This window comes from Abramis brama (genome assembly GCF_963993115.1).
Source record: "Abramis brama genome assembly, chromosome: 3".
Classification (NCBI taxonomy): Eukaryota; Metazoa; Chordata; class Actinopteri; order Cypriniformes; family Leuciscidae; genus Abramis; species Abramis brama.
This window is the reverse complement of record NC_139965.1, coordinates 20,431,400-20,445,947: the sequence shown is the minus strand read 5'-3', so window position 1 is coordinate 20,445,947 and position 14,548 is coordinate 20,431,400. Positions and strand designations below refer to the sequence as shown.

General features: G+C 39.2%; 1 protein-coding gene across 2 annotated transcripts in view; it reads right to left on the bottom strand.

Annotated features, from left to right (window-relative positions):
- Positions 1 to 1,926: 1,926 nt before the first annotated feature.
- Positions 1,927 to 14,548, bottom strand: part of clcn5b (chloride channel, voltage-sensitive 5b) — a 28,896-nt gene continuing 16,274 nt past the window's right edge. For both annotated transcript variants that reach the window (XM_084108935.1, XM_084108934.1), the window contains exons 6-13: positions 13,469 to 13,591; positions 12,636 to 12,842; positions 12,138 to 12,218; positions 9,896 to 10,450; positions 9,510 to 9,696; positions 8,804 to 9,202; positions 6,962 to 7,178; positions 1,927 to 5,042 (exon numbers count right to left, since the gene is read on the bottom strand). In XM_084108935.1, the coding sequence (XP_083965061.1) occupies positions 4,952 to 5,042; positions 6,962 to 7,178; positions 8,804 to 9,202; positions 9,510 to 9,696; positions 9,896 to 10,450; positions 12,138 to 12,218; positions 12,636 to 12,842; positions 13,469 to 13,591 (1,860 nt within the window). In that variant the 3' untranslated portion in view covers positions 1,927 to 4,951. The remainder of the gene's footprint in view (positions 5,043 to 6,961; positions 7,179 to 8,803; positions 9,203 to 9,509; positions 9,697 to 9,895; positions 10,451 to 12,137; positions 12,219 to 12,635; positions 12,843 to 13,468; positions 13,592 to 14,548) is intronic.

Below are 14,548 nucleotides of genomic sequence, written 5' to 3'. Positions count from 1 at the left end.
TTACAGGAGGAAGAGTCAGTGTTGTTCCTCGGTCCTCACAATGTTGATGGCTTCAAACAGTTCATGAGTAGTTGAAAAAATGTCTCCCAGTTAGTTTAAGTTTAAAGTGAGACCAAATATTCACTATAGGGTTCAAATCTGGACTCTGACCAGGCCAAAACATGAGCCTGATGGACTTGTTCTCAAGGCACTTCTTTGTTGTCTTTGCAATTTGGGCAGGAAAATAACATTTGATCATTCCTCTTTAGATAACTTTTTATAGGAAGCAAGCCATTCTGCAATATTCTTCTGTTCTCCAAAGCAAGTATCTCACCAATACCAGCAGCAAAAAGACTCCCCACACATGACAGCTCTCCCTCCATGCTTCACTGTAGTAGAGATGCATTTATTGTTATATTTCTCAGCAGATTTTCGAAGACACCGCTCTGGAGCATCACCAAGCAACTAGTGTTTCATTGTGATTCATCGCTCCACACACAGCTTCCCATTTTCTGCCAAAAACTTCATTCTGTCTTTGAGGTTTTTCTGAGACAGCAATGGCTTTTTAAGTAGGGCATTTCCTTAAATTTCCTGACCAATAATTTGTGGTTAAGACAATTAAAAGCTTAATGTTTGTGCCATTTTGGACTCTCCCCTTTTTCTTTCTTTCTTTTTTTTTTGCCCTGGAGTGTAATCAGTGTATTAGCATAGACTTTTGGTCTTACATTATGAGATATAAAGCTGTAATTGTGCGATATAAAGTCACAGTTACCTTTTTATTTATATTATTCAGATGTGGAAACATGCTTCCATACATTACTCGTCTCAAAGCACGGCACAAGTAATGTTCTTCTAACGTTCTTCTAACGTCAAGTCCGTAAGTGATATTCGTCTCAGCAAACACTATCAATAAAGGAAAATGAACCTAAAATTAAGATTTATAACGGTGTGTTTCATTCAAAGATCCATGTAAAATTATCCTCTAAATCATCTGAACACAAAAAGTTGCCCTAGACCGGGGGTCGGCAACCCGCGGCTCTAGAGCCGCATGCGGCTCTTAAGCGCCGCCCTAGTGGCTCCCTGGAGCTTTTTCAAAAATATGAAAATGGAAAAAATATTTTTTGTTTTAATATAATTTCTGTAGGAAGAAAAACATGACAAACATTTAAAAAATTTTCAACGTTGTAAAAATAATACACAAATAAATAAAACGAAACATAATACATAGTACAATACAAAATTATAATGGAAGTTAAACTTAAAGCACGATCGTACAGCAGAGTAGTCACGTGGTGCGTCATTCTCTCCAGGATGCGCTGCAGGGAAAATAAACATTTAATCATGAATGCTCATTATGTATTTGTTGCCTACTTATCATTTTGATACTAGGGGGCTATTAAAGCTAATATAGACACTTACAGCATGTGTTGCCTTCATTATAAGGCTTATATAAGGCTTTACATTTTTTGCGGCTCCAGACAGATGTTTTTTTTTTTTTTGTCCAGTATGGCTCTTTCAACATTTTGGGTTGCCGACCCCTGCCCTAGACGGATCATTTCACATTGTTGCTACTTCAAGAAGCATTTGTGCTTTTTTCAAACGAAAAGACTCCTTGTAATAAAGCTAGAAAATAATAGTTATTAAAATGTTGGCCTTCAAAAGATGTGAGAAAGTCAAAATTCAGAAGTGGAATCAAATAAGACTCGCCCCAAAATCCTGTGGTGTTTTAAGAGACCCTCAGCAATTTCCTTGAAATACCACATGAACCAGTGTGGGTCTGTTTCTACAGCCACCAGAGCAATTTGGGATTTTAGGTAATAAAAATGCTCATATTTCTGGAATTTTAATTCCAGACGTCTTTATGCAAGATAAACCAAAAATAAATAAATAATAATAATAATTGAGGCCACAAGCGATTCTTTACATAGCTGAAGTATAAACACATGCTCTTTGACCTCCAGAATGAATGCAGTCTGCTTGGAATGCATCATTCCGATTTATTCAACTGGACAAAAGTTCATTTAACAACATGATATAATCACAGTCACATACAAATACTGCAATATAATTTTTGTTGTGGAAAATAAATACATATTAAAGTTAACATATCATCAATAAAAAGACAAATACATCATCTCGGAGGAGTGCTTTGGAATAAATCATGCATAATTATTTTCCTTCCAAACAATTTGGTAATAACTGTATTGCCTTTTTGGCGAGAAAAATCACAGGTTTCTTCGGATCTACATCGTAAACATGCCCACTGACGCCTGTAAAAGCAGTTCACTCAGGTTTAGCATTTGTCCTCGGCCCTAAACTGGCTATTTGCGTAGAAAAACACAGACACATTCTCAAGGAGACGCAAGCTAAACAGCTGTTTACTTGCTGATTGTTTGCCTTCCTGACTTAGTTAAAGCCCACGTTCTGTAGATAAGAACATAGGAGGTTCTGTTTTACATTAGAACATTTCATTTGGTCCCGGTTTTGGCCCGGCTCCATTTGCACCAATCGAGTGTTGGGTTACAGCGCAAAGAGGCTAAGCACCCACCCGGATTGCAGGAATGAGTGGAAGTCCTTCGTGCCAAGTCTCTCCAATAACCCCTCGTGTGACACAGAGGGGACCTTTGTGAAACGATCCTTGCACTGACCAGTGAACACTGTTTAATTAACCTTTTCTCCTCTCCCTCCTCCCATATTCCCATGTTTTTCTAGGGAGGCAAAAAAGAAAGGCATAATCTCTCCTTCCAACACCCCTACGGTCCCCCACACAAACACACACACACACACACCTTTTCTTTCAGTAAGCAGAGCACAAGAATTTCTTTTTCCCTCCCGCTCTATTATAACATTGCAGAATCGGCCGTTGTTTAAAGACTGGACCGGAAATTGTCTTTCTAAGAGTGGAAGGCGGTCTGGGCTGCGTGGCGGTGCTTGAGGGAAGCGGTCGGGGGACATCCTGGCGACCGGGAGCCCAGACGAGCAGGAGCGAATGGGAACAATAGCCCTCCACGACCTCCACACCCCGAATCAAACTCCCGGGAATTACGGCTTGCAGGGAAAAAGAGCGTTTAGAACAGGCATGAAAAGAGTTGAATACCTTTAATAGGCCATAAAAATCTCAAATGCCAATGCAGGGGGGGGAAAAAACATGTATTGAACTGGAGGGTGGAGTTTTTCAAATGCACCGAGATGAAAGTCGAGCGAGTATGCCAAGGAAGAGGACTATAGTATGAGTTTAGCCCTTTCGTGACAGGGAGGATCTCGTTATGTCATGATCAGATCATCACAGCCAAACAAGGGAGGTGCCGAGAGATGCTCTGCTGAGGTTGTCTGAGGACGACAGCGTGGTTACACGGGAAAGAAAGTGAGGATGATGGACAGAGGAGTGGATTCACATCTCCAAAGACTGTATGTAAGGGTCCAGGTGCTCAATATGAGCATAAAGATGTTGGGGGAATGTAAAGTCCCGAAGGTAATGACATGAGAGAATGCCGCAACACACCCAGTGAGCAAACCGGGCCAGCGGTCAATCAGATGGTGCACAATATCCAGAAGGAACAATCTATGAGATTGTGAGTGCCTCCTGGTGGTGCAGAGCAGGAATTGCAGCTTGGTTCATTTGGAAAGCTGAGTGGAAATTGGTTGTTTGGCAGCCACTACAAACATTTTGGAAAACTTAAGCCAATGGTAAGCCTGAATAGCTTGTTGGGAGTTAGAAAGAGGGCAAGAGAGACTGAAACAGAAAGACGGAGGAAGAATCAGGGCACTTCAACCCAATGTGAAGTATTGAAAGCATGAATTCTCATCATTTACTCACCCTTGTGTTGTTCCAAATCTGTACCACTTACTCTCTTCTGTGGGTCACAAAAGATGATAATTTGAAGAATGTTGGTGAAATTGAAGAGTTTTTATTGCCATTGTGTCTCATTGTATGGACAAAAAAATTCTCAAAATGTCATGTGTTCCAGAAGAGAGTCATACAGGTATAGAATGTCACAAGGTTGAGTAAATTATGACAGAATTTTACATTTTTTGGGTGAACCATCCCTTTAGACACGTACTGTCATAAAATCAACATTTGCTTCTCTCCAGTTGAAGTCGAACGTACATTTAAACTTTAAAAGAGTGGCACATGATCTTCAAAACCTGTCGCAAAGTCTTCAGAGTAACTAATGGAGGAACGGCACTACTGTGGGCATTTTGTTAGTATTTATAAGTGAGAGAGAATAAGGGTGCCTTTTCAACATGATACACCAAATCTCACTGAATTTCTACAAAAGACAGCACATCTTCCCACAGGGATCATTCGACGCACACAGGTTCAGACAAGACAACCTCAACGCACGTTTCCCAGATCATTTCAGGAATGTTCTCACCCTTCTGAAGTTCCTTTCGAGGTCAGACGTCACTCCAGGGAATGAAAACCCTGCTAAAAAATAGCTTAAACTACTGGTCTTGGCTGGTTAAGGTCTCAACTATTGGTCCGGTAAATGTCAAAACCCCTCAAAACCAGCAACTCAGACCAGCCTAAAACTAACAACCATCTTAAGCTAGTTTAAGCTGCTTTTTTAGTAGAGTAAAGCACCATAAATTAATTAAAAGCTCGAAAAGTCGTCGCCCTAAATTTGAAAAGACGTGTTGGCAGGAAAAGCATTTGGTCCACATACAGAAAGTCCTAATGGCAACCATTCAGATCAGGACCGAAATGAGGTTCACAGGTGTGAGAACAGCATTTGTCAAATTAATGTCTCTGTAGCCTCCGGACAGGCTAAAGGACAGCTCCTGTCTGAACAGGTCCAGTTCTGGAGCAGCAAAAAGCTGCCTTAGGCCAATCTCACACCACTCTATAATAGCAGTACCTCAGTGACACACACAGTCCAACCACCACCATTATCATCAACATCATCACCATCCTCACAGGATGATTCAGTGTGCATGTGGAAGTGTGCAGGTCAGCATGTCCTGAGAGTCTTCAGTTGAAGAGGATAGAATCCGGGTCTCTGTTGGCCATCTGCGCCATGTGTTTAAGAACATCTTTTTTAGTGATGATTCCCAGCATACGCCTAAAAGGGCGACAGAAAAGAGAGTCAGAAAAAAGGATTCTTGTTTTTAATTAATACAAATCACTGATCTGTCAAGTCAGAAAATTATTGAACAGATGGTCCTAGTTAGCATATGCATGAGAGAGACTGTTTGCATAAAATTTCAAGGCCATGTGTACTAAGTGTGTGCATGTGTTTCAAGTCTACTCTCTTTTTATATGATGTAATTTCCTTTTATTGTTCTAGATAGATTTGAAGGGTGGATCATAACGACTGAGAAAGACCAACAGCCACGTTGATCTACTCAACATCGGGAGCTGATTAACATACGCACACACACACACTTTAAAAGGCAAAACAACTGCAACTAGAATCAGCTTCAGCTGTTTTGAACAAACATGGCTCTTATAAGAAAGGACCTTTGTGGAAACAAAAGAACAGACACTCAATATGGCCTTTTATAAGACAAAAACATACGGATGAAAATGTCCCATCTCAGAGGCGCTGAGATCATTTTATTCAAACAGTGCTAAACTGGATATTTACAGTGTATTTCTTGGTTCAATTTAATTGTATAGCGCTATTCACAATGCATATTGTTTCAAAGCAGTTAGTGAGCGAAAGTGGTGAGGAAAAACTCCCCAAGATGTTTATGTAGTAGTGAATGCAAAAGAAATCTCGGGAGGAACAAAGACTCAGCAGGGGAAGCCCTCTTGCTTGGGTTGGCGTATATTTAAACAAAGTATATTTTAATAAACAGCCTAAAGTGCAACGTGGAGACAACAGATCTGTTCCCAAACCTAGTGAGCTAACTTTTGACACTGCAACCACAGCAAGCCAGCATTCAAACTGAGGCAGAACCTAATAAATGACTGATGTGAAATGCTCAACACCTCTCTCTATTGGGATCAATAGTGAGTCAACTCTCCCATATTTGTATGATATTAGCATGTTGCTAAGATTACCTATTTAAGCTAATCTAACCTATTTCCTATTATGACAAAGCTGCTCAAATGCTGCAACTATGTTTTCAGAGTTTCCATTTTTTACTACCACTTAATTCAAATGACTTTTCTAGTCATTTGTGATAGTTTTTTTACTCGCAGCAATTTCTCAGAAATTTCGACCCAAATGCTTGATATAACTATAAAAATGTACATTCATTCATTATAAAAATTTCCATGATTATAAGATTTAAAAAATGTACATGACTTTTCCAGGTCTATAAATCACAATTCTTTCATATATCCAGGTTTTCCAAAACCATGGGGGCCCTCTTAAATAAAAATGAGTTGTTGAGAGAACAAATTAAAAAAGCTTATTAAAGCTTGTTTCGTCTTATTTCAAATAATTTGAACTAATCTTTAGGGCCCCTGGAAATGTGCTGAGGCCCTCTAGTGGGACACGGCCCCCTGGTTGAGAACCACTGACCTATACACTTTTCAGTATGTAATACAATTTAAGTATTAACATTATCAACATTTCTCTCAACTCTTGTCCAGCATTTTGAAAGGATTTTACAGCTTACCTCTTCTTAAGGCATTCTAGGGTTGCCTTATCTGACTGTGATGCTCGGCGTTTGGCCAAATGTTAAATGTATCTTAGAATGTTGCATAGAGTTGCTGCCACAGATGTTGCCTTTAAATGTTAGGTAGCTCAAGCTCACTAGATTTTGGAACAGAGCTAATGTGCGACTTTAAGGGTGAGATTAACATATTTCAATGTGACTTGCATTTATATAGTTGTAAATGAGACATCAACACTAAAATGCTGTTTATTTCAATTTGTCTCAGTTGAATCTAGCTTGAGATGCCACAAACATTTTTTTAGCCTCATTCTCCTTCTCATGGGAGAAAACAAATATCTGCTACACGCATATCTCATCGACTTCTTTTAACGGATCACACAACTGTACACGTCACCCATTCCCACAGACTCACCCGTTCTGAGTGACGAGGCACTGCCGCAGGCCGAGCTTGCGGAAGATGTCCACCACGATTTCCATGGGTGTGTGCACAGTGACCGTGAAGGGGCTAAGATCCAAGATGCTGTGCAGTTTGACAGCAGGAGGAGTGTTGGGTGACGCGGGCAGATCACATTCACTGAACAGGACGGCAGACACGCTGACCACACCTTCCTGATGCCGACGTGCATTTTCTGAGATGATTGAGTGAAAGTTATGCAGGAAAAAAACAATAAACAGGAAAATTAGCTATAAACGCAACACTAATCCATCGGTTACAACAACTGCAAATTAGCAAAACGTCTGTTGTAGCCCACGGACCATCATACTGCACACAAGAACTGGCTGAAATCACTGCTTCCAATCTATTTGGCTGGCTTCTCTAAAATGTCTTTGAATAAGGGTATACAGGTTTTTAATCAGTCAGACAAGAAACAAAGTTGCGCTTACAAGGCGCCAGGCTGACAAAATCTTTGTGCGATCAACTCTTTGACAGAGATTCAAGAGTTTGGTTTGGGACACTTAGTAGCAAGACAATGAGATATTCTCAGGCACAACTTCATCTCCCCAAATTTCTGAAAAATATACAAAAACTGCTTTCAGACTGTGGTTGGTTGCGTCAGTCTGCTGGTTTGCAAGACTCCTAACAGTCAAACTGATGTCATATATTTGTTTAATCTACCGTTCAAATGTTTGGGGTCGATTTTGTTATATTTTTAAAAAGAAGTTTCTCTTTATGCTCAGCAAGGCTGCATTTATTTGATTAAAAGGTACAGTAAAAACAGCAATATTGTTAAATATCATTACAATTTAAAATGTCTGTTCAATTTAAATTTATTTAAATTTATTAAAAATCATTACTCACCCTCATGTCGTTCCAAACCCGTAAGTCTTTTGTTCATCTTCAGAAAATAAATGAAGATCTTTTTGATGAAATCTGAGAGCTTTCTGTCCCTCCATTGACAGTTACGCAACTACCACTTTGACGCTTTAAAAAGAGATGAACCTCATTGGTTCTTACTGAAGCTCAAACGTGCTGTGTAACACACGAGAATGAACCTCATTGGTTCTTGCAGAAGCTCAAACGTGCTGCGTAACACGAGAATGAACCTCATTGGATCTCGAACATCAAGCGAACATGTTTGAGCTTCCGTTTACCACAACTGATATGACAGTTAATGAATTTTTATATGTGAATAAAAGCCTCAATTCAATCTATTCATCATATAAAGCGATCGTGTCTATTCAGAAAATGTGGACTATTTCACATTTCACAAGAGACACTCATTTCACATGGATTAGTTTTACAATCTCTTTATGAACTTTTTGAAGCGTGGTAGTTGTGTAGCAGTCAATGGAGGGACAGAAAGATCTCACATTTCATCAAAAAAGATCTTCATTTGTGTTACGAAGATGAGCGAAAGTCTTACAGGTTTGGAACGACATGAGGGTAAGTAATTAAAGTCAGAATTTTCATTTTTGGGTGAACTGTCCCTTTAAAACAATTTGTTCCTGTGATGTCAAAGCTGCATTTTCAGCATCATTACTCCAGTCTTTAGTGTCACATGATCCTTCAGAAATCATTCTAATCTGCTGATTTGGTGCTCAAGAAACATTTCTTATAATGATCAATGTTGAAAACATTTTTGTAACAATGTAAAAAAAATCTTTACTGTTACTTTTGACCAATTTCATGCATCCTTGTTGAATAAAAATATTACTGATCGCAAACTTTTGAACGGGACTATGTACAGTATATACATGTATATATAAATAAATAGCGTAAATATGTGGAGCACCAATAAAACCAAATACTCACCTAAAGATATGACCAGATCCCTCCTCAACACAAAGCCCACCAATCTCTGAGACTGATGTGAGATCACCACAGGAAAGCCACTGTAGGTGGTGTCTACGATGAGTCTCTCCACCTCCTCTACAGTCATTCCGCTCTGCGTCAGCACAGACAGCGGTGGGCCGCTCCGCCGTGGTCGCATCACATCCGTGGCAAGAGTCTTGTGGCGGAATTCCTCTTTGGCTTCCAGGAAGGGGTAACCGTTGAGACGGATGTGGGCCTCGTAAATGCCCTCACGACCCAGAGCGTCTGCGACCCATTTGCTGGTCATGGCAGCAGCCATGAGAGGCACAATGTACTCTAAACCTCCAGTCAGCTCAAACATAATGACCACCAGAGAGACTGTCATACGGGTCACACCACCTAGAGTGGGAAATGAGAAGGAAAAAAAAATCCTTTTTAATACAGATATAAACCACTAACCACAAATATGAACAACAGTAATATTTAGGGTGTAAACACCAATAATTAGGGTGTATAAAGGAAATAGTTCATTAAATGTCAATGACTAAGCAAGATCAAGCCATGCTCCTGAAAGCCAACATGAAATGCTTCTGCATGGAAGACTGCACAAGGCAATTAGGTTGTTACTGCAAAGTGAAAAATAAATCATCTGGAAAATGAATCTTCAGTAAATTTTTCACAGAGATGGAGCTAAATCACCCCTCACCCAGACAGGCTGCTGCGCCCACCATGGCGTACAGGCCCGGCGTGATGCAGTCCGCCCCAGGAGAGCACCAGCCTCTGAAAACATTCCAGTCATGATGGTAGATGGCCAGCTGCTCCATGCCCACACCAAGAAGCCTGCCTGCTATAGCCCCCACCGCCATACTGGGGATGAACAGACCGGATGGCACCTTGAGAGGAACAAAGAGCAAGACAAAAGAAATAGATAAAGATGGCAGAACTTACATGTTATGCAAGCAGTGATTTGACAACTTCTTAAGAAGGTTTGAAGGTTTTATTGTGACTAGGGTTGAATCGATACCAAAGTTCGAAAGAACTGAACTGAGACTAGAGTTTGTTTAGCAGTCAAAACACATCTAGGTCTGTTACCTTCATGCCAAATGTAGCCACAGTGATGAACATCTTAAAGACCAGTGCAAGACAAAGCAGCAACATAGCCGTATAGAGCTTTGGCCCCGCCGGGCGATTCGCCAGACCGTTAGTGACAGTAACATTAGCACTTCCTGTTCTGCTTCCACTGTAGTCGCAGATTCTCGACGAGTCCAGCAGACTACAGTCGTTGAACAGCTCGGAGATCAGTTGGCTGCCACTCATCCGACTGTACTCATTCGGGAACGCTAGCAAAGCTGTGATCAAGGTGACCAACAGAACCTCGAGGACAGGGTAGTGCCCAAGGCAGGTGTTCTTTCGGAGACGGCACCAGGCGATGTTAGCACGAATGAAGAAAGCCCCCCAAAGGCCACCAAAGATGCCCAGAAATATGAAAGGTATGAGTTCTAGAAAATGCCAGGGAGTGTGGAACTCCACATAGAAAAGGACCAGACGGCTGTTGCCGAAGGGGTTAATGGAGCGAAGGGTGAACGCAGCAACCAGAGCAGCGAAGAACGAACGCCACAGAGTCTTCAGAGGGAAGTAGTAGCTGACCTGAAAAAGACAATGTGAGAGACATTTGTCACTGTCAGGTGTTAGAACAACATTCAGCAGATGTTTTCAACATAGATAATAATACATTCTATGTTTGTATTTTACTTTTATTTTCTTGAAGTCTACCAGGGGTGGGTTCTAGATTTGTATAGTTGCTTTTTGATTTGTATTTTTGTGTTTCTTGACTTTAAAAAAGAAAACTCAATAAACAGTTGTTAACAAAAAAAAACATAGGTAATAATAGACCAGCTGGGAGCAGACACCACATTTATGTCATTTGTAGCTGCGCACACATTGTGGTGGCAGAAAACAGTGGTAAGTGGAGGAAAACGTGCAAAATCCAAGGAATACGAGAAAAAACGTTGTCTTGTGCCTCTGGATGTCAGAATCGGAATGCAAGTAAAGATGGCTTTCTTTTTTTTTCTTTTTTTATATACTGTCGTCGAAGACGCCCCCTTTGAAGCCGGACGCAGACATTTATGGTTGCAAGCCATTAAACGGACAGACTCGACTGATGAAACCTGCGATGATCAATCTACTATTAAAGCATTAATTTGATGTAAATAATAGGTCTACATAATATTCACATATGCAGTTCATTGGGGACATTAGCCGTACAGTTACAGCATAAAATAATATTCAAACCAATAACATTTAAACCTATAACATTTTTTATCTCACTTTTTTCTTGCAAGTTTAAATCCCAATTCGGAGGGGGAAAAAAATATTTTTCTTCTCAGAACTGAGATATAAACACGGATTTGTGACAAAAAAATATCTCCGAATTTTGAGATATAAACTCAAAATTACCCCTTTTTTTAACCTATTATTATTTTATATAAACCTGTCATTTCCTGCCACCACAAAACACATCATCGCTGTTTTTAAACACCCAAATGGTCTATAAAAATGTTTCTTGAGCGTCAAATCATCATATTAGAATAATTTCTGAAAGATCATGTGATGCTGAAGACTGGAACTATGGCTGCTAAAAATTCAGCTCTGCCATTTGAAGAATTATATTTCAAAATGTATTGACAGAAAACATCTATTTTAAATTGTAATAATATTTCACAACATTACTGTTTTTGCTGCATTTTGAACAAATAAATGCAGCCTTGGTGAACATAAGAGACTTCTTTCAAAAACATTTAAAAATCTTGTGTACATGTGAATCTGCTCTTTTTAGGATGTTTATCAGATATTTGTGTCAATAGCGTGACTTTGTTTTTTTCTCTTTCTTTCAAGAATGCATTAAAAATGTAATACATCCGGAGAGTCAAATGACAAGAATACATTTAAGATATGTCTATGTTTTAAATTACCTGAAATTTTAACTTTTTCTTCTCACAAAAATTTATTTTAACCATATAAATAACAGCGAAACAGTTTTATTTCATAGTATTATTAATTTCTGAAAATGTTTTGTTGGCCAAATAAAATGATACCGCAATGATATATACGGAAACTGAATCATAGAGAAATCCCCTTTAAACACTCATTATCATTTTCATAAAATGACCCCCTCAAAATAATAGCTGATCAGCCTGTCTGGGTTTATTTTGAGTTTATTTGGCTGACTATATAATAACCCTTCCAAAAGGGAAAAAACGTATCAGAAACAGTACTATAAAAATAAATGAATCTCTTTGTTTATAGCAGGACTGCAGAAATACAAAGTGCTCACCTCCTCAAGACTGAAAAGCACCCCTCCAATAGGAGCACCGAACGCTACGGACACTCCCACTGCAGATGCTGCAGACAACACCTGATACACACACACACACACACACACACACACACGTAATGAATATTTACTTCATTTACAATCCATTCCATTTCTATTCCCTAACTAAAATGCACAATAAAGAGCATATTCAACCTCCTAAATATATGAACAATGAATTATACAATTCAATTATATAATCCTGATCACGTGATTCAGGAGGACAGCCTAGAAAAAGCCTCTTCTGTTCACGATTTCTATTACCTATTTGGCACTGGCAACTTCCAGCACATCAGTTAAAAGAGACCAAGCCAAGAGGTTTATATCAATGTATTACATTACAAGTTTTGGTCCAAGACACAAAATACTTTTCTGTCAGTCTATCCCACACTCCCCTCTCCCTTATCACTTCATCACTCCATTCCTCCTCTCCTCATCTCCCTCCCCAGTTCCTCTCACCTCTCGTCTCTTGGCCTCATTTCGACGGTATTTGGTGAAGAAATGGCATAGGATGTTTGCGCAGCAGCAGGCTACGTGAACCAGCGGACCCTCCTTCCCCAGACTGAGGCCAGAAGAGACGGCCAGCACCAGCGTGATGGTCTTTATGATCAAAGTCCACTTTCCCAGGTACCCACGGATTATGAAGCCACTCAGGATGGTTTTAATCTGCAAGAATTAGGTATAAAGGATTCAAAATTATTCCCAAAAACTGGCCATTTTCCAGACCAAGAGTTGAGGAGCAAGTATAATTCACTTAAGCAGTTTTTCTTGGCATATGAACATGTCTTAATGGGTCGTTTTAAAAACAGCCAATAAAACGGCCCTTAAATCTCCTCTGACAACTCCTCCGCATGAATTTAAATCAGTATTACAACTGCAATCATCTAACATGGGGTTTTGTCAGACAGACAGTGTGACTTATGTCAGAAAGCCCTGTATTGTTCTCTCTGCCAAGGTTAGAGTGCAGAAGCAATTGTGGTTGAACATCTGAAAACATTTTGAACATCTGAAAACAGTGCAGAAAACTAAAAAAATAGCTTGTCTTTGTTCACACTCTCACTTTACTCATACAGTTTGAAATATAAAACTGACAAAAGGAGGTGTTTTTTTAGTCTAATTTAAAGTAAAGCTGAAGTGTGTAATTTCTGCACCACTAGAATTACAAAAGTAACAAAATCTTTACAAAATTGTGATTGTACGGCTGAAGGAAAATTGTATTATAGGTGGAAAGAGCTTGAATTTGTGAAAAGATACATGGCTCATCATATGTGAGCATCTGAGGAGCTTCTCACCTCTGGTATTCCTGAACCGCAAGCGTAAGGGGCGAAGGCTCTCACCAGAGTCACTGCCAGGAAGGCGAAGAGAAGAGCCCAGCACACATACATGAAATAACTCACCACATACGCACTGGCCCCCTGCAGGACACACACAGGACACAGCTGTAATCAAGGGGACTTATACACTGTCACCCCCTACAGGACAGTTAGAGGCCACACTTATTCTTACATGCTATTTACTCGCATCCTGAAGTTGATAATCATCAAATGAGGGATTTAGGAGAATATGACCTCCTAATTGAGGCTTGAAACTCCCTCCCTAATAATATGTATATCTTTAATCTAGATTTACATGAAATGTTGGTATAAAGGTCTTTAAAAGAATTCCTCCATTTCTCAATAGACTGGATACTGAAAAATTGGAAATTCCTTAAAAAAAACGAAACCAAACAAACAAAACCTACTGCTATTCAGTATTTGTGAATAAAAATAAAAAAATAAAATAAAATGCATCCGAGATGAAAATGCTTTACTGTAATTTATTCAACTTTCTGCATTGTTGCTTTGTCTTCATACCACAAGGGGGTGATATACATTATCGTTTAGAAATCTGGGGTTAATAAGATTTATTTATTTTTTTAAGATACTAATATTTTTATTCAGCAAGGATGCAATTAAAATCCATAAAAATCTATTTCAAATAAATGCTGCTCATTTGAATTTTCGGTTCATCAAAAAAAAAAAAAAAACTTAAAAATGATTAAGCAGCACAACTGTTTTCACTGTTGTTGATAAGAAAAAAAATGACCTTGAGCAGCAAATCAGCATATTGGAATGATTTCTGAAGGATCATGTGACACTGAAAACTGGAGTAATGATGCTGAAAATTCAGCTTTGCCAAAACAGGAAAAAATACATTTTAAAATATATTAAATAGAAAATTTCACAACATTAATAAATTTAGCCTTGGTTAGAACAAGAGACTTTACAAAAACACTAAGGGTGTATTCACACCAGGAAAGTCCGATTGTTCACTTGCTTTGGTCCGGACCAAATACAATGTTGATTTTTTTTGTTTGGTACGGTTCGCTTTCA